The sequence below is a fragment of the Oncorhynchus kisutch genome, unplaced genomic scaffold (genome assembly GCF_002021735.2).
Source record: "Oncorhynchus kisutch isolate 150728-3 unplaced genomic scaffold, Okis_V2 Okis04b-Okis11a_hom, whole genome shotgun sequence".
Lineage (NCBI taxonomy): Eukaryota > Metazoa > Chordata > Actinopteri > Salmoniformes > Salmonidae > Oncorhynchus > Oncorhynchus kisutch.
In genome coordinates, this window is record NW_022261981.1 from 503,759 (window position 1) to 527,936 (window position 24,178).

Sequence of the window (24,178 nt, forward strand, 5' to 3'; positions counted from 1 at the left end):
TCAGATGGCTTCATTTGTCTAAGAAGGAAAATAAATTGTTGAGAATATTACAGCACAGGAACCAAACACCTGCAGAATTTAGTTGGTGTGTGTTTTAGTGTGTGTTTGGTGTGTGTTTTAGTGTGTGTTTGGTGTGTGTTTTAGTGTGTGTTTGGTGTGTGTTTTAGTGTGTGTTTGGTGTGTGTTTGGTGTGTGTTTTAGTGTGTGTTTTAGTGTGTGTTTAGTGTGTGTTTAGTGTGTGTTTAGTGTGTGTTTGGTGTGTGTTTTAGTGTGTGTTTGGTGTGTGTTTTAGTGAGTGTTTGGTGTGTGTTTGGTGTGTGTTTTAGTGTGTGTTTGTTGTGTGTTTAGTGTATGTTTGGTGTGTGTTTAGTGTGTGTTTGGTGTGTGTTTTAGTGTGTGTTTAGTGTGTGTTTGGTGTGTGTTTTAGTGTGTGTTTGGTGTGTGTTTAGTGTATGTTTGGTGTGTGTTTAGTGTGTGTTTGGTGTGTGTTTTAGTGTGTGTTTTAGTGTGTGTTTGGTGTGTGTTTGGTGTGTGTTTGTTGTGTGTTTAGTGTGTGTTTGGTGTGTGTTTTAGTGTGTGTTTGATGTATGTTTAGTGTATGTTTGGTGTGTGTTTGGTGTGTGTTTGACAATGTCTAATGATTTGGAACAGTTGCTAGACTATGACAGTATAAGAATACAAGTCGTGTGAATACATGCAACAGAGGCTTTTATCCAAAGCATCTTAGATCTTTAGTATGTGTCTGTGGTCCTGGTGGAAATAGGAAAGGATACTGAATTCTGTTTGTGTTTACATGACAAGCTAAAAACATGTCTTCATGGAGAAAATACTTGTATGTCTTCTACATGCATAGTTTGCTTTGGGTGCTGGATGGGGGATGATTAACTCACAGTATATATTAGATATTCTCTTTACTGTTGTCTCATGTTCACTGTGTTTTCAAAGTGACATGCTATTTTACTTTGTTTCAGGGTGAACCCGGGAAACCAGGGCCTCGTGGACTAGCTGTGAGTTACATGATTCTCTATGAACCACTCATTCGTTAGTGGAATCAGTCCATACTGATGACTGATGACCCAGCTATAGAGCATTCAGCTTTCTCACATCACTTGAAACATAGCTTCTAAGGCTTATTAATAAATCCTTCATAGAGCCTTCATAGAGCCTATAAAGATGCTGTAGTATCTTATGTCATTGACTCGTCTGGTGCTTCTGTTTTCCTCCATAGGGCGTTGGAGACGATGGACCCCCTGTTAGTATTTTACACTATTATTAATTACACATTCACACATGACACATGTATTACATCTTTATAGTACAGTATCTAGTAAAATGTCGGATAACGTTCACATTAGTCATGGTAAGATACCTTTGATGCATTCGGAAGACATATTGTTGAAAAACTTTCAAAACTATGAAAAATGCAACAACAACAAAAAGTATATGATAAATTAGTACAAGTCATAATTTTCAGTGAATTAATACGTGTTTCTCTGAACAGGGACCCCCGGGGCCAGGAGGACTTCCAGGTGATTTGGGCAAAGGTGGACCCCCTGTGAGTATCAGTTACAGACCCAGAACCTAATGATCCTCATCACCTAACAACGATCCTCATCACCTAACAATCCCCTTGCCTTAATGCCTTAATAATCCTCATGACCTAACGATCCTCATCACCTAACGATCAGCAGCTAATGGGGATCCTTAATAAATACAAATACCTAAACGATCATCATCACCTAACGATCCTCATGACATAATGATCCTCATCACCTAACGATCCTCATGACATAATGATCCTCATCACCTAACAATCCCCTTGACTTAACGATCCCCATGAACTAACGATCCTCATGACCTAACGATCCTCATCACCTAACGATCAGCAGCTAATGGGGATCCTTAATAAATACAAATACCTAAACGATCCTCGTCACCTCACACTCTTCATGACCTAACAATCCTCATCACCTAACAATCCTCATCACCTAACGGTCCTCATCACCTCACACTCCTCATCACCTAACGAGCCTCATCATCTAACGATCCTCATGACCTAACGATCCTCATCACCTCACACTCCTCATCACCTCACACTCCTCATCACCTCACACTCCTCATGACCTAACGATCCTCAGGACATATAGATCCTCACATAGTGATTCCCTATGTGGACAGAGCTTGAATTGGGCCGGAACAGACCGGTGCTTTTCTCCTGCTTGATTTCCGACAGGTGAAAATAAACAGTACTGGACCCTAAAATCCTGAGTACCAGCTCCTATTTCAGTCCACTTCAGTCCACTGCATGTAGATCGTTTTGGAGCTGGAGTCTTACGGCCAAATATGGCTGATTGGATGTACAGCATAAGAGGCTGCTGAGGGGAGGATGCCTCATAATAACGGCTGGAACGGAGCGAATGGAATGGCATCAAACGCCTGGAAACCATGGAAACCATGTGTTTGATGTATTTGATACCGTTCCACTAATACCGCTCCAGCCCGTCCTCCCCAATTAAGGTGCCACCAACTTCCTGTGATGTACAGTACCTCCTCTGTCAGGAACGTCAATCAAAAGGTGAATGAAAATGGACCATGTTTGTTTGATCTGCTTTCTATGTCCGTTACCACAGGGTGCTATGGGAGTGAGAGGACCAACAGGACCTGGTGGATCAGTAGGGCCGAGAGTGAGTAGTACATCTGTGGATCAGTAGGGCTGAGAGTGAGTAGTACATCTGTGGATCAGCAGGGCTGAGAGTGAGTAGTACATCTGTGGATCAGTAGGGCCGAGAGTGAGTAGTACATCTGTGGATCAGCAGGGCCTAGAATCAGTAGTACATCTGTGGATCAGCAGGGCCTAGAATCAGTAGTACATCTGTGGATCAGCAGGGCCTAGAGTGAGTGGTACATCTGTGGATCAGCAGGGCCTAGAGTGAGTGGTACATCTGTGGATCAGCAGGGCCTAGAGTGAGTAGTACATCTGTGGATCAGCAGGGCCTAGAGTGAGTAGTACATCTGTGGATCAGTAGGGCCTAGAGTGAGTAGTACATCTGTGGATCAGCAGGGCCTAGAGTGAGTAGTACATCTGTGGATCAGTAGGGCCTAGAGTGAGTGGTACATCTGTGGATCAGCAGGGCCTAGAATGAGTAGTACATCTGTGGATCATTAGGGCCTAGAATCAGTAGTACATCTGTGGATCAGCAGGGCCTAGAGTGAGTGGTACATCTGTGGATCAGCAGGGCCTAGAATGAGTAGTACATCTGTGGATCAGCAGGGCCTAGAGTGAGTGGTACATCTGTGGATCAGCAGGGCCTAGAGTGAGTAGTACATCTGTGGATCAGCAGGGCCTAGAGTGAGTAGTACATCTGTGGATCAGTAGGGCCTAGAGTGAGTAGTACATCTGTGGATCAGCAGGGCCTAGAGTGAGTAGTACATCTGTGGATCAGTAGGGCCTAGAGTGAGTGGTACATCTGTGGATCAGCAGGGCCTAGAGTGAGTAGTACATCTGTGGATCAGCAGGGCCTAGAGTGAGTAGTACATCTGTGGATCAGCAGGGCCTAGAGTGAGTGGTACATCTGTGGATCATTAGGGCCTAGAGTGAGTAGTACATCTGTGGATCAGTAGGGCCTAGAGTGAGTAGTACATCTGTGGATCAGCAGGGCCTAGAATGAGTAGTACATCTGTGGATCAGCAGGGCCTAGAGTGAGTGGTACATCTGTGGATCAGCAGGGCCTAGAGTGAGTAGTACATCTGTGGATCAGTAGGGCCTAGAGTGAGTAGTACATCTGTGGATCAGCAGGGCCTAGAGTGAGTAGTACATCTGTGGATCAGCAGGGCCTAGAGTGAGTAGTACATCTGTGGATCAGCAGGGCCTAGAGTGAGTGGTACATCTGTGGATCAGCAGGGCCTAGAGTGAGTAGTACATCTGTGGATCAGTAGGGCCTAGAGTGAGTAGTACATCTGTGGATCAGCAGGGCCTAGAATGAGTAGTACATCTGTGGATCAGCAGGGCCTAGAGTGAGTAGTACATCTGTGGATCAGCAGGGCCTAGAGTGAGTGGTACATCTGTGGATCAGCAGGGCCTAGAATGAGTAGTACATCTGTGGATCAGCAGGGCCTAGAGTGAGTGGTACATCTGTGGATCAGCAGGGCCTAGAGTGAGTGGTACATCTGTGGATCAGTAGGGCCTAGAGTGAGTAGTACATCTGTGGATCAGCAGGGCCTAGAGTGAGTAGTACATCTGTGGATCAGCAGGGCCTAGAGTGAGTAGTACATCTGTGGATCAGCAGGGCCTAGAGTGAGTGGTACATCTGTGGATCAGCAGGGCCTAGAGTGAGTAGTACATCTGTGGATCAGCAGGGCCTAGAGTGAGTGGTACATCTGTGGATCAGCAGGGCCTAGAGTGAGTAGTACATCTGTGGATCAGTAGGGCCTAGAGTGAGTAGTACATCTGTGGATCAGCAGGGCCTAGAATGAGTAGTACATCTGTGGATCAGCAGGGCCTAGAGTGAGTAGTACATCTGTGGATCAGCAGGGCCTAGAGTGAGTGGTACATCTGTGGATCAGCAGGGCCTAGAATGAGTAGTACATCTGTGGATCAGCAGGGCCTAGAGTGAGTGGTACATCTGTGGATCAGCAGGGCCTAGAGTGAGTGGTACATCTGTGGATCAGTAGGGCCTAGAGTGAGTAGTACATCTGTGGATCAGCAGGGCCTAGAGTGAGTAGTACATCTGTGGATCAGCAGGGCCTAGAGTGAGTAGTACATCTGTGGATCAGCAGGGCCTAGAGTGAGTGGTACATCTGTGGATCAGCAGGGCCTAGAGTGAGTAGTACATCTGTGGATCAGTAGGGCCTAGAGTGAGTAGTACATCTGTGGATCAGCAGGGCCTAGAGTGAGTAGTACATCTGTGGATCAGCAGGGCCTAGAGTGAGTAGTACATCTGTGGATCAGCAGGGCCTAGAGTGAGTGGTACATCTGTGGATCAGCAGGGCCTAGAATGAGTAGTACATCTGTGGATCATTAGGGCCTAGAGTGAGTGGTACATCTGTGGATCAGCAGGGCCTAGAGTGAGTAGTACATCTGTGGATCAGTAGGGCCTAGAGTGAGTAGTACATCTGTGGATCAGCAGGGCCTAGAGTGAGTAGTACATCTGTGGATCATTAGGGCCTAGAGTGAGTAATACATCTGTGGATCATTAGGGCCTAGAGTGAGTAGTACATCTGTGGATCAGTAGGGCCTAGAGTGAGTAGTACATCTGTGGATCAGTAGGGCCTAGAGTGAGTAGTACATCTGTGGATCAGCAGGGCCTAGAGTGAGTAGTACATCTGTGGATCAGTAGGGCCTAGAGTGAGTAGTACATCTGTGGATCATTAGGGCCTAGAGTGAGTAGTACATCTGTGGATCATTAGGGCCTAGAGTGAGTAGTACATCTGTGGATCAGTAGGGCCTAGAGTGAGTAGTACATCTGTGGATCAGTAGGGCCTAGAGTGAGTAGTACATCTGTGGATCAGTAGGGCCTAGAGTGAGTAGTACATCTGTGGATCAGTAGGGCCTAGAGTGAGTAGTACATCTGTGGATCAGTAGGGCCTAGAGTGAGTAGTACATCTGTGGATCACTGTCACTGTGTTACGTCCCTAGTTGATGTTACGTTGACAAGCACATCCAGAGAATGTCGTGAGCTGTTTGTGTGTCACTTTGAACAGTCATCTACTCTTCCTAATCAACTGATTAACAATTCTCAAAATGATGTGTTTTTCAGGGTGCAGCAGGGATGCAGGATTTGAGTGCAGAGCTGGTAAGACTTTGTTCGTTCAAGTTCACACAACTCAGTGCCTGGCATTACACGTATGAGTGATAATCTGACCCTGTTGATTTATCCTGCTGCTGTCTAGTGCCCTGGTGCCTGTCCACCTGGGACACCTGGTCATCCCGGCCTCCCTGGCATGAAGGTGAGTCAAGGGTCAAGGGTCAGGGGCCAAGGAGAGTGCATGCCCTCACTAGTGTATCATATGAAGTTATGTAATGGATAAACGTTCTCAGTGGTGTGCTAGGAAGGGCATTGGAACATAGCCAGTGATGTATTGATAGCTTGGTCTCATAAGTTATCCTATATTGTGCTAATGGTAACCATAGCTGCTTCAACCTACAGCCTCACAGAAGTCATTGGTTTAAATCTATTCTATTGTCTTCACAGTTAGTTATATGATAGTCTAACAGTGATATGTGATAGAGATTGGGGAGGGTGTTTAAACTTCATGTTCCTCTGTTTTCTAGGGTCACAAAGGAGTAAAAGGGGAAGGAGGAGAGCCTGGGAAACAAGGGCACAAGGTAAGGGCTTACATTTTAGACACATTCAGAGAACTGAACAAAAACCTACAGGGCATTAAAATGACTTGGTCCAGAACTAGGTTTAGTCTGTTTCTTGGAAAACCAGACCAGATGTTTCCATGAGATAAAATAAGCTTGGAGCTTTGTAGCTCCTCGGGTCTCATTGCTTCATGTGATGCGTCATAAGATCAGCTTTACATCTTGACTGACCAAGATATTCAGATTAGACATTACAAGAAATACTCTCACTGCTACTTCTTAGCTGTCAGTATGCGTCCAGCCTGTGATCCATGTGGTCAGGGCCTGAGATCCATGCGGTCAGGGCCTGAGATCCATGTGGTCAGGGCCTGTGATCCATGCAGTCAGGGCCTGAGATCCATGCAGTCAGGGCCTGAGATCCATGCAGTCGGCCTGAGATCCAAGTGGTCAGGGCCTGAGATCCATGTGGTCAGGGCCTGAGATCCATGCGGTCAGGGCCTGAGATCCATGCGGTCAGGGCCTGAGATCTATGTGGTCAGGGCCTGAGATCCATGTGGTCAGGGCCTGAGATCTATGCGGTCAGGGCCTGTGATCCATGCAGTCAGGATCTCTACCTGCTATAGGATCTCTACCTGCTATAGGATCTCTGCCTGCTATAGGATCTCTACCTGCTATAGTATCTCTACTTTCTATAGTATCTCTACCTGCTATAGGATCTCTACATGCTATATTATCTCTACCTGCTATAGGATCTCTACCTGCTATAGGATCTCTACATGCTATATTATCTCTACCTGCTATAGGATCTCTGCCTGCTATAGGATCTCTGCCTGCTATAGGATCTCTACCTGCTATAGGATCTCTACCTGCTATAGGATCTCTACCTGCTATAGGATCTCTGCCTGCTATAGGATCTCTACCTGCTATAGGATCTCTACCTGCTATAGGATCTCTACATGCTATATTATCTCTACCTGCTATAGGATCTCTGCCTGCTATAGGATCTCTGCCTGCTATAGGATCTCTGCCTGCTATAGGATCTCTGCCTGCTATAGGATCTCTACCTGCTATAGGATCTCTACCTGCTATAGGATCTCTACCTGCTATAGGATCTCTGCCTGCTATAGGATCTCTACCTGCTATAGGATCTCTGCCTGCTATAGGATCTCTACCTGCTATAGGATCTCTACCTGCTATAGGATCTCTACCTGCTATAGGATCTCTACCTGCTATAGGATCTCTGCCTGCTATAGGATCTCTGCCTGCTATAGGATCTCTATCTGCTATAGGATCTCTACCTGCTATAGGATCTCTGCACAACATAAACCTCACACCTTTTCATATTTTTGCCTCATTTAATTTAGAAAGGCTGTGAGTGATATGTTGCCTGAAAGTAAACTATTTCCATGTCTGCGTCCCCAATGAAACCTCATTCCCTACATAGTGCTCTACACATGAACACAGCCCTATGGGCCCTGGTCAAAAGTAGACCACTTTATAGGGATTAGGGTGTGATTTGGGACGCAGACCATGTTAGTGATGCAGGGGTTATGGTTGATATGGAATGCCATGCTAACACATCCACACTCAGCCCTGTAATGGTTCCATACATCCATATATAAGGAAATATGTTCAGTTCTATACCCAAGTCACTTCATCACCTAGTGGCCTATAACTCCATTCACTGTCTGTCTGTCTGTCTGGATTCAAGACTCCATGTATCCATGGACTGTAAATGACTTTCTCCATGTATAGAATTCAGCCTTGCTTAGTGGCTCTATTGAAGGGTGTCTGGTGTAGAACATGCATGCTTTTCACTCACAAGTCAAAGCGTGTAGTCTCTGACAGCTGACAGCACTCACACCTTTGGCAATGTGTTCAGCGGTAGAGTCCATTTCATTGAAACGTGTGTCATGTATCTGAGTCAACGAGGCTGTAGGAACATTGATTTAAAGTCCATGGGAGTTGTTTTGCGGCCATTAAAGTTGTTTTTAAACAGCTTACATTTGAAATCCATCTTTCTATCCTCCTATAAATGTACCTACTTATGTTTTAATGTCTCTGTCATACGCAGCTGTTCATCTTACTGATGTCTGCATGTTATCTCTCTCCCTCTAGGGTGAAGAGGGTGACCAGGGAACCACAGGGGACCTCGGATCCCAGGGCCCGACGGTTTGATACTCTCATTAACCTTTAACAGATAATATAACAGACTGTCTGTAGTGATACTATAACAGACTGTCTGTGGTGATAATATAACAGACTGTCTGTAGTGATAATATAACAGACTGTCTGTAGTGATACTATAACAGACTGTCTGTAGTGATAATATAACAGACTGTCTGTAGTGATAATAGAACAGACTGTCTGTAGTGATAATAGAACAGACTGTCTGTAGTGATACTATAACAGACTGTCTGTGGTGATAATATAACAGACTGTCTGTAGTGATAATATAACAGACTGTAGTGATCATATAACAGACTGTCTGTAGTGATCATATAACAGACTGTCTGTAGTGATAATATAAAAGACTGTCTGTAGTGATCATATAACAGACTGTCTGTAGTGATCATATAACAGACTGTCTGTAGTGATACTATAACAGACTGTCTGTAGTGATAATAGAACAGACTGTCTATAGTGATACTATAACAGACTGTCTGTGGTGGTAATATAAAAGACTGTCTGTTGTGATAATAGAACAGACTGTCTGTAGTGATCATAGAACAGACTGTCTGTAGTGATAATATAACAGACTGTCTGTAGTGATAATAGAACAGACTGTCTGTAGTGATCATAGAACAGACTGTCTGTAGTGGTAATAGAACAGACTGTCTGTAGTGATAATAGAACAGACTGTCTGTAGTGATCATAGAACAGACTGTCTGTAGTGGTAATAGAACAGACTGTCTGTAGTGATAATAGAACAGACTGTCTGTAGTGATAATAGAACAGACTGTCTGTAGTGATAATAGAACAGACTGTCTGTAGTGGTAATAGAACAGACTGTCTGTAGTGATAATAGAACAGACTGTCTGTAGTGATAATAGAACAGACTGTCTGTAGTGATAATAGAACAGACTGTCTGTAGTGGTAATAGAACAGACTGTCTGTAGTGATAATAGAACAGACTGTCTGTAGTGATAATAGAACAGACTGTCTGTAGTGATAATAGAACAGACTGTCTGTAGTGATAATAGACTGGTGGTGATAATATAACAGACTGTCTGTAGTGGTAATATAACAGACTGTCTGTAGTGATAATATAACAGACTGTCTGTTGTGATAATATAACAGACTGTCTGTAGTGATAATATAACAGACTGTCTGTAGTGATCATATAACAGACTGTCTGTTGTGATAATAGAACAGACTGTCTGTTGTGATAATATAACAGACTGTCTGTAGTGATACTATAACAGACTGTCTGTAGTGATAATATAACAGACTGTCTGTTGTGATAATATAACAGACTGTCTGTTGTGATAATATAACAGACTGTCTGTAGTGATAATATAACAGACTGTCTGTAGTGATAATATAACAGACTGTCTGTAGTGATAATATAACAGACTGTCTGTAGTGATCATATAACAGACTGTCTGTAGTGATAATAGAACAGACTGTCTATGGTGACAGTTAGTGACAGTTTGTCTTTCTGCTGTTGTGTGATTCCAGGGTCCTCAGGGAATCAGAGGCTCCACTGGAATGATGGGGCCCAAAGGTGGACTGGTAAGAGTCACTCTTTGAAGTTAACTGTATTTCATCCTCTCTGTCATCTTAATGCTAATTTACCCCTGGTGTTGTGACAGGGAGCACGAGGACATGATGGAGATCCAGGTCCCCAGGGTGTTGAAGGAGCCACTGTAAGTATTCTCCCATAATCCCCTTCTCCTGTTCATTATGATTTCACTAATGTTAGACCTCTGGAAAGGTGAGTGTTTCAGGAATACAGCACTGTTCACATGTGTTGTGTTCTCAATGAAGGACCTGATTAAACATCTGTAAAAAGGTTTTGTCTTACAATATGTTGATGCTGTCTCTTGTTAGGGTGACCAAGGTCAGAGGGGCGTGATGGGCGAGTTTGGTCCTAAAGGTGATGAGGTGGGTTTCAGAGTAAAAAATACACCTACCATGGTTTCACATGGACAAATTGATTCTTGTCTTTAGTCACTGTCTGGGGTGGTGGTGATGGTGTAATGCTGATGCCCTGATTGGTTCCTTATCCTATTGTGTTGTAATCTAGGGATCTCAAGGTGGAAGAGGAATCACAGGTCTTCCTGGGCCCAAGGGAAAGGGTGTAAGTATTACTGTGACTATTGTATCACAGCATTAACAATCAGTCTTGGCGGTGCAAAATGTAAGCATATCCAGTCTGTTGTGTATTCATAGACTCTTAGAATCATTTAAGCCACAGAACCATTCATAGAACCATAGAACCTTCTTGGAATATTAACACTTGTCATGGAATAATTGTCGTGGTTCTTTTTTCATGTCTAGGGTTTGTCAGGAGTGGATGGCCGTGAAGGTATTCCTGGATTGCCAGGTGGAAAGGTATGGACAGGATCTACTGTAAGATGTTTAGATGCATCGTTCTAGTTTTGCTGTGCCCTCTCATAGGTCTACAGTGATTCTTTTCTGCAGCGATTTCTATTGGCTTGGCAATGGAGATCACAGCATTCTGAAAAGTCTACTATAAAATGGGATTCATACTGTTTGAACGGAGGAATCAGCAGGAGTTGTCAAATCAAGTTAGGATTATAACTGTGATGTCAAAAATGCATCTTAACTCACATAACTCTCTTTCTCCACAGGGCACCATTGGCAAGGCTGGGTCCCCAGGGGAGGTGGGGCTTCAGGGACTTCCTGTAAGTATGACCTTTGACCTCACACTAACAGGTGTTCTGATTGGTTGCGCCTGTGTAATCCTCCTCAGCCTCCCAGATTCTAATCCTGATGTGAAATAACATAATAATAATAACAGGAGATAATTGTTTCTGATTGACAACCACCATTGTGTTGGTTCTTTTGCTTTACAAACATTTGAGATTTTCCTGTTTTCAACAACATCTTTGAAATGGATAATACATGGATGAGTGGTTTGGTCAGATGTATTCTAGGTATTTACATGATAATTATTGTTACTGTAGATTGATTTTGATTGACAATGTTGTGTTTCCTCTCTAGGGATTACCTGGTTCTCCTGGCTCTAAAGGAACTGGTGGAGAGAAGGTAGGCATCATAGAGATCCTATTAAAATAGTATTCTAATTCCTAATTCACCCACAATGCACCACTTACATCAATTCATCTACAGCCAATGGGCATTAATTACTCTGTGCCATAAACTCAACCCTTTTGACAAATAGAGCTAATCTATGTCACTGAGGAGCTGCAGCTGGATAAGAGCATGGGTACTGACCTACAGTGAGGGGAAAATACTTATTTCCCTCATTAAAATGCAAATCAATTTATAACATTTTTGACATGTGTTTTTCTGGATTTTGTTGTTGTTATTCTGTCTCTCACTGTTCAAATAAACCTACCATTACAATTATAGACTGATCATTTCTTTGTCAGTGGGGAAATGTACAAAATCAGCAGGGGATCAAATACTTTTCCCCCTCACTGTAACTGTTCTGACACTGACCTGACTGTCCTGACACTGACCTGACTGTCCTGACACTGACCTGACTGTCCTGACACTGACCTGACTGTTCTGACACTGACCTGACTGTCCTGACACTGACCTGACTGTCCTGACACTGTCCTGACACTGACCTGACCTGACCTGACTGTCCTGACACTGACCTGACTGTCCTGACACTGACCTGACCTGACACTGACCTGACCTGACTGTCTTGACACTGACCTGACCTGACTGTCCTGACACTGACCTGACCTGCCTGTTCGGACACTGACCTGACCTGACTGTCCTGACACTGACCTGACTGTCCTGACACTGACCTGACTGTTCTGACACTGACCTGAAGGTCCTGACACTGACCTGACTGTCCTGACACTGACCTGACTGTCCTGACACTGACCTGACTGTCCTGACACTGACCTGACTGTCCTGACACTGACCTGACTGTTCTGACACTGACCTGACCTGACTGTCCTGACACTGACACTGACCTGACATGACTGTTCTGACAATGACCAGACCTGACTGTCCTGACACTGACCTGACTGTCTTGACACTGACCTGACCTGACTGTCTTGACATTGACACTGACCTGACTGTCCTGACACTGACCTGACTGTCCTGACACTGACCTGACCTGACTGTCCTGACACTGACCTGACCTGACTGTCCTGACACTGACCTGACTGTCCTGACACTGACCTGACTGTCTTGACACAGACCTGACTGTCCTGACACTGTCCTGACACTGACCTGACTGTCCTGACATTGACCTGACTGTCCTGACACTGACACTGACTGTCCTGACACTGACACTGACCTGACTGTCCTGACACTGACCTGACCTGACCTGACTGTCCTGACACTGACCTGACCTGACTGTCCTGACACAGACCTGACTGTCCTGACACTGACCTGACTGTCCTGACATTGACCTGACTGTCCTGACACTGACACTGACTGTCCTGACACTGACACTGACCTGACTGTCCTGACACTGACCTGACCTGACCTGACTGTCCTGACACTGACCTGACCTGACTTTTCTGACACTGACCTGACTGTCCTGACACTGACCTGACCTGACTGTTCTGACACTGACCTGACCTGACTGTCCTGACACTGACACTGACCTGACCTGACCTGACTGTTCTGACCCTGACCTGACTGTCCTGACACTGACCTGACTGTCTTGACACTGACCTGACCTGACCTGACTGTCCTGACACTGACCTGACTGTTCTGACACTGACCTGACTGTCCTGACACTGACACTGACCTGACTGTCCTGACACTGACCTGACTGTCCTGACACTGACCTGACTGTTCTGACATTGACCTCACTGTCCTGACACTGACCTGACTGTTCTGACACAGACCTGACTGTCCTGACACTGACCTGACCTGACTGTCCTGACACTGACCTGACTGTCCTGACACTGACACTGACGTGACTGTCCTGACACTGACCTGACTGTTCTGACATTGACCTGACTGTCCTGACACTGACCTGACTTTCCTGACACTGACCTGACTGTCCTGACACTGACCTGACTGTTCTGACATTGACCTGACTGTCCTGACACTGACACTGACGTGACTGTCCTGACACTGATCTGACTGTTCTGACATTGACCTGACTGTCCTGACACTGACCTGACTGTCCTGACACTGACCTGACTGTCCTGACACTGACCTGACTGTCCTGACACTGACCTGACTGTCCTGACACAGACCTGACTGTCCTGACACTGACCTGACTGTCCTGACACTGACCTGACTGTTCTGACACTGAACTGACTGTCCTGACACTGACCTGACTGTCCTGACACTGACCTGACTGTCCTGACACTGACCTGACTGTTCTGACATTGACCTGACTGTCCTGACACTGACCTGACCTGACTGTCCTGACACTGACCTGACCTGATATACTTCATCTCAGACACACATAACTAAGTTGTGGGAGGAAATGTGTTTGAAAAGATTCTACAATGGGGATGGAATCAGGGTGGTAGCTCCACCCCCTGCTCTCTGTAAGTTTCGGGCAAGTCTACAGGCCAAATGTCCAAAATCAGTGATGGAAAAATCTGCACATTGGACAAAGTTCCTTGTTAGTTGTGACATCCCAGTCTGTTGACAGACACTACGATACCATCCTATGGTACGTGTATCTGTCCACGAGAGATTATGACACTAAACTCTGTTTCTGTTGCTCTACTTCAGGGTAGCTCTGGAGAGGCAGGTCTTCTTGGAACAATAGGATCTGCTGGTAAAACAGTAAGTCCAAATCAAATTCAAGTTGATTTAAAATGCATTTCAAGTTGTCCATCCAGTAACAACCTGTTCACTGTGATGTCTCTGTGTAGGGAGAGCAAGGCAAAGTAGGAGGTCTAGGACCCATTGGACCAATTGGTGGACCGGTGAGTATCCTGTCATTTATTATATTTCCCAGCAGGCAAAGCTGTTTTTATGACGCCATCACAACCAGATTACAACTGGTAGTAATTGGGTTACAATGATGTCGGTGATGTCAATGCGAACAGTTTTAATGTCCTTTATCGTGCATTAATGTGTAATAAAACAAACCTCTTCTTCTCTCTTGTAATTCCCTTTGACACCTCTCTAGGGAGACAGCGGAGTACAAGGACCAGCCGGTCCACCGGGCAAACCAGGGGCCAGGGTGAGTTGTTGTTGTTGTCTGGTTGCTGTGTGATGCTGTGTGTCTTCGTGTCAGGTATAATATAAGGATTAATGAAAGGAAACATACTTTGTAACAACGACTCAATGATGACAGAGTTAGGCTGGAACACCAAGATGCTTCACAGAGAGAGAGAGAGAGAGAGAGAGAGAATGAGAGAGAGAGGGGGGTGAGAGAGAGAGGGAGAGAGAGAGAGAGAGAGAGAGAGAGAGAGAGAGGGGGGGGGAGAGAGAGAGAGAGAGAGAGAGAGAGAGAGGGGGGGGAGAGAGAGAGAGAGAGAGAGAGAGAGAGAGAGAGAGAGAGCAGGGACCTGGCTGTGGTTACAGAGAGGGGGGACCTGGCTGTGGTCACAGAGAGTGTGGACCTGGCTGTGGTTACAGAGAGTGGGGACCTGGCTGTGGTTACAGAGAGTGTGGACCTGGCTGTGGTTACAGAGAGTGTGGACCTGGCTGTGGTTACAGAGAGTGTGGACCTGGCTGTGGTTACAGAGAGTGTGGACCTGGCTGTGCTTACAGAGAGTGTGGACCTGGCTGTGGTTACAGAGAGTGTGGACCTGGCTGTGGTTACAGAGAGTGTGGACCTGGCTGTGGTTACAGAGTGTGTGGACCTGGCTGTGGTTACAGAGAGTGTGGACCTGGCTGTGGTTACAGAGTGGGGACCTGGCTGTGGTTACAGAGAGTGGGGACCTGGCTGTGGTTACAGAGAGAGGGGACCTGGCTGTGATTACAGAGAGTGTGGACCTGGCTGTGGTTACAGAGTGTGTGGACCTGGCTGTGGTTACAGAGAGTGTGGACCTGGCTGTGGTTACAGAGTGGGGACCTGGCTGTGGTTACAGAGAGTGGGGACCTGGCTGTGGTTACAGAGAGAGGGGACCTGGCTGTGATTACAGAGAGGGGGGACCTGGCTGTGGTTACAGAGAGTATGGACCTGGCTGTGGTCACAGAGAGTGTTGACCTAGCTGTGGTTACAGAGTGGGGACCTGGCTGTGGTTACAGAGAGTGGGGACCTGGCTGTGGTTACAGAGAGTGTGGACCTGGCTGTGCTTACAGAGAGTGTGGACCTGGCTGTGGTTACAGAGAGTGTGGACCTGGCTGTGATTACAGAGAGTGTGGACCTGGCTGTGGTTACCAGAGAGTGTGGACCTGGCTGTGGTTACAGAGTGGGGACCTGGCTGTGGTTACAGAGAGTGGGGACCTGGCTGTGGTTACAGAGAGAGGGGACCTGGCTGTGATTACAGAGAGGGCGGACCTGGCTGTGGTTACAGAGAGTATGGACCTGGCTGTGGTCACAGAGAGTGTTGACCTAGCTGTGGTTACAGAGTGGGGACCTGGCTGTGGTTACAGAGAGTGGGGACCTGGCTGTGGTCACAGAGAGTGGGGACCTGGCTGTGGTCACAGAGAGTGGGGACCTGGCTGTGGTTACAGAGAGTGTTGACCTGGCTGTGGTTACAGAGAGTTTGGACCTGGCTGTGGTTACAGAGAGTGTGGACCTGGCTGTGGTCACAGAGAGAGGGGACCTGGCTGTAGTTACAGAGAGAGGGGACCTGGCTGTGGTTACAGAGAGTGGGGACCTGGCTGTGGTCACAGAGAGTGTGGACCTGGCTGTGGTTACAGAGTGGGGACCTGGCTGTGGTTACAGAGAGTGGGGACCTGGCTGTGGTTACAGAGAGAGGGGACCTGGCTGTGATTACAGAGAGGGCGGACCTGGCTGTGGTTACAGAGAGTATGGACCTGGCTGTGGTCACAGAGAGTGTTGACCTAGCTGTGGTTACAGAGTGGGGACCTGGCTGTGGTTACAGAGAGTGGGGACCTGGCTGTGGTCACAGAGAGTGGGGACCTGGCTGTGGTTACAGAGAGTGTGGACCTGGCTGTGGTTACAGAGAGTGTGGACCTGGCTGTGGTTACAGAGTGGGGACCTGGCTGTGGTTACAGAGAGTGGGGACCTGGCTGTGGTTACAGAGAGAGGGGACCTGGCTGTGATTACAGAGAGGGGGGACCTGGCTGTGGTTACAGAGAGTATGGACCTGGCTGTGGTCACAGAGAGTGTTGACCTAGCTGTGGTTACAGAGTGGGGACCTGGCTGTGGTTACAGAGAGTGGGGACCTGGCTGTGGTTACAGAGAGTGTGGACCTGGCTGTGCTTACAGAGAGTGTGGACCTGGCTGTGGTTACAGAGAGTGTGGACCTGGCTGTGATTACAGAGAGTGTGGACCTGGCTGTGGTTACCAGAGAGTGTGGACCTGGCTGTGGTTACAGAGTGGGGACCTGGCTGTGGTTACAGAGAGTGGGGACCTGGCTGTGGTTACAGAGAGAGGGGACCTGGCTGTGATTACAGAGAGGGCGGACCTGGCTGTGGTTACAGAGAGTATGGACCTGGCTGTGGTCACAGAGAGTGTTGACCTAGCTGTGGTTACAGAGTGGGGACCTGGCTGTGGTTACAGAGAGTGGGGACCTGGCTGTGGTCACAGAGAGTGGGGACCTGGCTGTGGTCACAGAGAGTGGGGACCTGGCTGTGGTTACAGAGAGTGTTGACCTGGCTGTGGTTACAGAGAGTTTGGACCTGGCTGTGGTTACAGAGAGTGTGGACCTGGCTGTGGTCACAGAGAGAGGGGACCTGGCTGTGGTTACAGAGAGAGGGGACCTGGCTGTGGTTACAGAGAGTGGGGACCTGGCTGTGGTCACAGAGAGAGGGGACCTGGCTGTGGTTACAGAGAGTGGGGACCTGGCTGTGGTCACAGAGAGTGGGGACCTGGCTGTGGTTACACAGAAATTCCCTAGAGAATAGTTCTGAACGGGATCTCAGGATCTCACACAGAGGCTATTTTCACAGTAAGGAGAGAATGAGGGCCAGGGCCAGCTGGCTGAAAGAGCCTTCTGCTCCTTTGGAATTCCTCACACACACGGTCAGCAATCAAAGTTGTGCCCAGCACAGAGAACAAAGAGACACACACACATAAACATGCAAAATAAACATTGCAGCCAGGTTTTTAGAAATTCTCTTTCTTTTGTGCACGTTTTGATATAGCCGTCTCATGAACAGTTAATTCACCAGTGTATGTTGCCCTAATGACTGAAGAGCTTGTGGTTAGTTTCTCCATACTCTGCTGTCTTATCTGAGGTTTCCACTACTTTCTGCTGTCGTGTTCTGTAGGTTTAGGTATTTACATACAGTATTCCATTCAGGAGAGGCTTGTATTCCTACAGTCATGCGTACATACATGTTACATATGGACTGTCCCAGGAATCTAACCCACCATCCTGGCACCGCAAGCACCTCGCTCTAAGGACATACAGTAGTGTGGTGTTGACCTCTGACCTCATTGTTGTCGCTCTACCTTTGTTTTGTAGGGACCTAAAGGAGATCTTGGTCTTCCTGGTGTTCCCGGACCCCCAGGCCTCCCCGGAGTGAAGGGAGAGAGGGTAAGATAAGAGGATGTTCTATTCTGACTGGTATTTATCCCCTCTGTAGAGACCTGCTGTCCGATGGGGAAACAAACACTGATATTATACAACTAAACTACTGATATTATACAACTAAACTACTGATATTATACAACTAAACTACTGATATTATACAACTAAACTACTGATATTATACAACTAAACAAACTACTGATATTATACAACTAAACATACTGCTGATATTATACAACTAAACTACTGATATTATACAACTAAACATACTACTGATATTATACAACTAAACTACTGATATTATACAACTAAACTACTGATATTATACAACTAAACTACTGATATTATACAACTAAACTACTGATATTATACAACTAAACATACTACTGATATTATACAACTAAACTACTGATATTATACAACTAAACTACTGATATTATACAACTAAACTACTGATATTATACAACTAAACTACTGATATTATACAACTAAACATACTGCTGATATTATACAACTAAACTACTGATATTATACAACTAAACTACTGATATTATACAACTAAACTACTACTCATTGGATTAAGGCTCCCTGGACCGTTTACGTTCTGGAGGCCTGATATTTGATGAAAAGATAGAGAAGAAGCTCAACTGAAGAGCACTGTGGCTTGTGTTTAGTCATTTCAGGTTCCACAGGCTTCTTATGACAATTTTCCATTTTCATGAAACCACCAGTTTTGATTGGACTTTCCACTGTTCTGTACAATCATGAAGACAGCAATTTAGCCTCAATTGCTAGCTAATAGAAAGTCAAATTCTTACCATATTCACCTGACAAGGACACACACTTTGTGAAATACATCCTTTTGACCCCCTCTAGTGTTACAAGTTCAATCATGCATTTATAAGACTAGTCTTGCTGTTGCTTTCCATAGTAGTATAACTAGTGTTGTTGTCTAACTGTATAAATCTACTGTATAACTTTACATAGTAGTATAACTAGTGTTGTTGTCTAACTGTATAAATCTACTGTATAACTTTACATAGTAGTATAACTAGTGTTGTTGTCTAACTGTATAAATCTACTGTATAACTTTACATAGTAGTATAACTAGTGTTGTTGTCTAACTGTATAAATCTACTGTATAACTTTACATAGTAGTATAACTAGTGTTGTTGTCTAACTGTATATATGTACTGTATAACTTTACATAGTAGTATAACTAGTGTTGTTGTCTAACTGTATAAATCTACTGTATAACTTTACATAGTAGTATAACTAGTGTTGTTGTCTAACTGTATAAATCTACTGTATAACTTTACATAGTAGTATAACTAGTGTTGTTGTCTAACTGTATAAATCTACTGTATAACTTTACATAGTAGTATAACTAGTGTTGTTGTCTGACTGTATAAATCTACTGTATAACTTTACATAGTAGTATAACTAGTGTTGTTGTCTAACTGTATAAATCTACTGTATAACTTTACATAGTAGTATAACTAGTGGTTGTCTAACTGTATAAATCTACTGTATAACTTTACATAGTAGTATAACTAGTGTTGTTGTCTAACTGTATAAATGTACTGTATAACTTTACATAGTAGTATAACTAGTGTTGTTGTCTAACTGTATAAATCTACTGTATAACTTTACATAGTAGTATAACTAGTGTTGTTGTCTAACTGTATAAATCTACTGTATAACTTTACATAGTAGTATAACTAGTGTTGTTGTCTAACTGTATATATGTACTGTATAACTTTACATAGTAGTATAACTAGTGTTGTTGTCTAACTGTATAAATCTACTGTATAACTTTACATAGTAGTATAACTAGTGTTGTTGTCTAACTGTATAAATCTACTGTATAACTTTACATAGTAGTATAACTAGTGTTGTTGTCTAACTGTATATATGTACTGTATAACTTTACATAGTAGTATAACTAGTGTTGTTGTCTAACTGTATATATGTACTGTATAACTTTACATAGTAGTATAACTAGTGTTGTTGTCTAACTGTATATATGTACTGTATAACTTTACATAGTAGTATAACTAGTGTTGTTGTCTAACTGTATATATGTACTGTATAACTTTACATAGTAGTATAACTAGTGTTGTTGTCTAACTGTATATATGTACTGTATAACTTTACATAGTAGTATAACTAGTGTTGTTGTCTAACTGTATATATGTACTGTATAACTTTACATAGTAGTATAATTGTTTAACTGTACTGTAGTTTAAAGATTTTCAATAGTGAACTGGTTTCTCCTCAACTTCAGGGAGAAGCTGGTGAGGGAGGACCTAAAGGGGAGCAGGTAAGAAATCCATCTTTTAAAATGTCTGTTTATCTCTCACAACAATATCTGGCTGCATCTGAAGGTCAATGTGATACTCCAGCAGCAGAGTGTGGATGGGCCCTTTCCAGTTTCACGTTTTATTAGTCATATGTGCAGGAAACACATGGTAGACACTGTCCGAACAAATGTTTACTGGCAGGTTCCTTCTGGACAACGCAACAACAATAAGAAATAATAAAAGATAAGAATACCATCATAAAATAAATGGTTCAGTAGATTTATAGTCCAACATAGTAGAATAACAATTTATAGTCCAATATTTACACAGGTTTTGGTGGGCAAGTGGTTAAATTGTGCATTATTTAGCAATCACAATAAGAATCTGGTAGCAGCTGTTGAGATGTGTGTGTAGCATGAATGTATATGTGTGTGTGTGTGTGTGTGTTTCTAACTTACCCTTGGCATTTGTTATATCCAAAAGAGTGATTTTACCCCCAAATAATTTATATTGGTTTGTTGTGTTTGTTTGTGTGTGTGTGTGTGTGTGTGTGTGTGTGTGTGTGTGTGTGTGTGTGTGTGTGTGTGTGTGTGTGTGTGTGTGTGTGTGTGTGTGTGTGTGTGTGTGTGTGTGTGTGTGTGTGTGTGTGTGTTTGTAGGGGGGACAAGGTTCTGAGGGAACCTCTGGAGACAAAGGAGATGTTGTAAGTTATCACTCAAGCAAGGATTCATTGCATCCAACCCAACCTCACATTGGAGCCTTTTAAACAACATGTTTTAACTCCACCTGTACTAATCCTCTGTGTTTCTCTCATTTGTATAATAGGGTGACCAAGGGGAAGCTGGACCCAAAGGAGTGGTGAGTTCTGTACTCTTCTAGAAGCAGTTCCATGTCTCAAACCAGGAATATAACGTTGAGACAGTTTATCTGCACCCATAGAGTGTTAGTAGTAGTGCTAAGTGGTTAACCAACATTTAGTTTTTTTTTTAACATTTAAAAAAAATGAACTAATTGACTGATGTTGTTTCAATTATTTGAATTCCATTTCGTTCGAGCTCCATGTGCAGTTTCTGTAGAGATAAATCAGAGCCTGAAGTGTATTTGGAAACAGGCTCAGCTAATGAATGGAGCCTGAAGTGTATTTGGAAACAGGCTCAGCTAATGAATGGAGCCTGAAGTGTATTTGGAAACAGGCTCAGCTAATGAATGGAGCCTGAAGTGTATTTGGAAACAGGCTCAGCTAATGAATGGAGCCTGAAGTGTATTTGGAAACAGGCTCAGCTAATGAATGAAGCCTGAAGTATATTTGGAAACAGGCTCAGCTAATGAATGAAGCCTGAACTGTATTTGGAAACAGGCTCAGCTAATGAATGGAGCCTGAAGTGTATTTGGAAACAGGCTCAGCTAATGAATGGAGCCTGAAGTGTATTTGGAAACAGGCTCAGCTAATGAATGAAGCCTGAACTGTATTTGGAAACAGGCTCAGCTAATGAATGAAGCCTGAAGTGTATTTGGAAACAGGCTCAGCTAATGAATGAAGCCTGAAGTGTATTTGGAAACAGGCTCAGCTAATGAATGAAGCCTGAAGTGTATTTGGAAACAGGCTCAGCTAATGAATGAAGCCTGAAGTGTATTTGGAAACAGGCTCAGCTAATGAATGAAGCCTGAAGTGTATTTGGAAACAGGCTCAGCTAATGAATGAAGCCTGAAGTGTATTTGGAAACAGGCTCAGCTAATGAATGAAGCCTGAAGTGTATTTGGAAACAGGCTCAGCTAATGAATGAAGCCTGAAGTGTATTTGGAAACAGGCTCAGCTAATGAATGAAGCCTGAAGTGTATTTGGAAACAGGCTCAGCTAATGAATGAAGCCTGAAGTGTATTTGGAAACAGGCTCAGCTAATGAATGAAGCCTGAAGTGTATTTGGAAACAGGCTCAGCTAATGAATGAAGCCTGAAGTGTATTTGGAAACAGGCTCAGCTAATGAATGAAGCCTGAAGTGTATTTGGAAACAGTCTCAGCTAATGCAGGTTTTGAGCAGAGTAAGACAGCTTAAGGAGGTCGGGCCACAGGACGAGATCTCCAAGGTCATCCATTTCAGGCCTGTAACATCAGGGGTTTCTGTCATCCAAAACGAGATGAGATCTCTGCAATACGATCTTCCGGGTTTTTCTTGTTCCTGATAAAAGCAGATATTAGTTTATTCCATGGCTTGCTCACCAGCACCCCCGGAACTCAGAAGTCTTCATTGAGCATGCTCAGTACCACCCATGTAATGTTGTTCTGATCCAGTTGTCTCTCCCATCTCTGTCTCCAGGTTGGAAACCCAGGAGAGCCTGGTAACAGAGGGCCAGAGGGTAGCAGAGGGCAGCCTGGCATCGAGGGCCCAGCTGGTACTTCTGGACCCCGTGGCATGCAGGGCAACAGGGGCGCACCAGGAATCAGGGGGTCACAGGGACCGGCGGTAGGTACCCCCAAACCACCTCCACCCAAAACTTTGAAGACTATACACCTGAACTTACTTACTTACATACTTACTTACATACTTACTTACTAATTAACTTACGTGCTTACTTATATACCTACAAACTCACTTACATAGTACTTACTTACTTACTTACTTATTTACATACATATCTACTTACTTACATACTTTCATACCTACTTACATACTTAGTTACTAACCTACATACTTACTAACTTATTTACATACATACCTACCTACATACTTAGTTACTAACCTACATACTTACTAACAAATGTACTAACTTACTGCTGGGCCTTTCCCTCCTGGACCTTAGGCCATGGACAACAGTTTTCCAGTGTGTCCAGCATAACACAACTAGGGCTTACATAATGCATTTCAGAAGCTAAATCTATGTTTATTAAAGCTGTTGTCTCATCAGAAACCTTTTGTTGTGTTATCCTTCAGGGTAAAGAACCAAGCGATCAACACATCAGACAAGTCTGCATGAGAGTTATGCAAGGTAAGAATATTGCACACTGTCATTCCTTCAGTGTCTTTAAAATCAATGTATCCCACTCTACCTTTAAGTATAAACACTCTGTAATATCCCCAACCTCATTGTTTATACTATAGACCAGGGGTAGTCAAGTCTGGCCCTATGAGGTCCGGAGCCTGCTGCTTTTCTTTCCTACCTAATAATGAATTGCACACAGCCAGTGTCCCAGGTCTAAATCAATCCCGGATTAGAGGGGAACAATGAAGAAATGCAGTAGAACTGGCTTCGAGGTCCAGAGTTGAGTTTGGGGGATATAGCCTATCTGGCTTGGCAGTTTGAAGAGAGTGAAGCAGAAAAAACCCATCATAAATACGCTTCAACCTTTGTTAGTTTGATGGATAACAGACTCCTGAACCCCAGAAAGGCTGAAGTGGCAGCCTGTTTTTTTTGTCTCTCTCCCTGGGCCCTCTTACAGTATCCCACCCCCTCCTCCCACTACCACTACTCTCCTCCTAAACTCATTACTTTTTTATACCCAAATGTGTTGAAAAATGTATTTCACCTCCAAAGGACCTGCACTTTTGCTAAAAGCAGAAAAGCAAAGACTGGAATTTGGAGTGTAAAATACCAAGCCAAAAGCCTTAGGACTTTTATGTTGAACTCTTGGCACCATAAATACACATATATATTTTTCAGTTTCTTAAGGATCGTACCCTTTTTTTAAATGTTCGCCTCAAATGACCCAAATCTAACTGCCTGTAGCTCAGGACCTGAAGCAAGGATATGCATATTCTTGATAACATTTGAAAGGTAACACTTTGAAGTGTGTGGAAATGTGAAATTAATGT

General features: G+C 44.3%; 1 protein-coding gene across 2 annotated transcripts in view; it reads left to right on the plus strand.

Annotated features, from left to right (window-relative positions):
* col9a1b (collagen, type IX, alpha 1b) overlaps nt 1-24,178 on the plus strand; it is a 41,307-nt gene that overhangs the window by 12,228 nt on the left and 4,901 nt on the right. For both annotated transcript variants that reach the window (XM_031813189.1, XM_031813190.1), the window contains 24 exons: nt 972-1,007; nt 1,229-1,252; nt 1,502-1,555; nt 2,631-2,684; nt 5,757-5,792; nt 5,890-5,946; nt 6,272-6,325; nt 8,423-8,476; nt 9,986-10,039; nt 10,120-10,173; nt 10,358-10,411; nt 10,554-10,607; nt 10,808-10,861; nt 11,122-11,175; nt 11,495-11,539; nt 14,180-14,233; nt 14,323-14,376; nt 14,583-14,636; nt 18,001-18,072; nt 20,354-20,389; nt 21,028-21,072; nt 21,195-21,227; nt 22,685-22,831; nt 23,300-23,354. In XM_031813189.1, the coding sequence (XP_031669049.1) occupies nt 972-1,007; nt 1,229-1,252; nt 1,502-1,555; nt 2,631-2,684; nt 5,757-5,792; nt 5,890-5,946; nt 6,272-6,325; nt 8,423-8,476; nt 9,986-10,039; nt 10,120-10,173; nt 10,358-10,411; nt 10,554-10,607; nt 10,808-10,861; nt 11,122-11,175; nt 11,495-11,539; nt 14,180-14,233; nt 14,323-14,376; nt 14,583-14,636; nt 18,001-18,072; nt 20,354-20,389; nt 21,028-21,072; nt 21,195-21,227; nt 22,685-22,831; nt 23,300-23,354 (1,288 nt within the window). The remainder of the gene's footprint in view (nt 1-971; nt 1,008-1,228; nt 1,253-1,501; nt 1,556-2,630; nt 2,685-5,756; nt 5,793-5,889; nt 5,947-6,271; nt 6,326-8,422; nt 8,477-9,985; nt 10,040-10,119; nt 10,174-10,357; nt 10,412-10,553; nt 10,608-10,807; nt 10,862-11,121; nt 11,176-11,494; nt 11,540-14,179; nt 14,234-14,322; nt 14,377-14,582; nt 14,637-18,000; nt 18,073-20,353; nt 20,390-21,027; nt 21,073-21,194; nt 21,228-22,684; nt 22,832-23,299; nt 23,355-24,178) is intronic.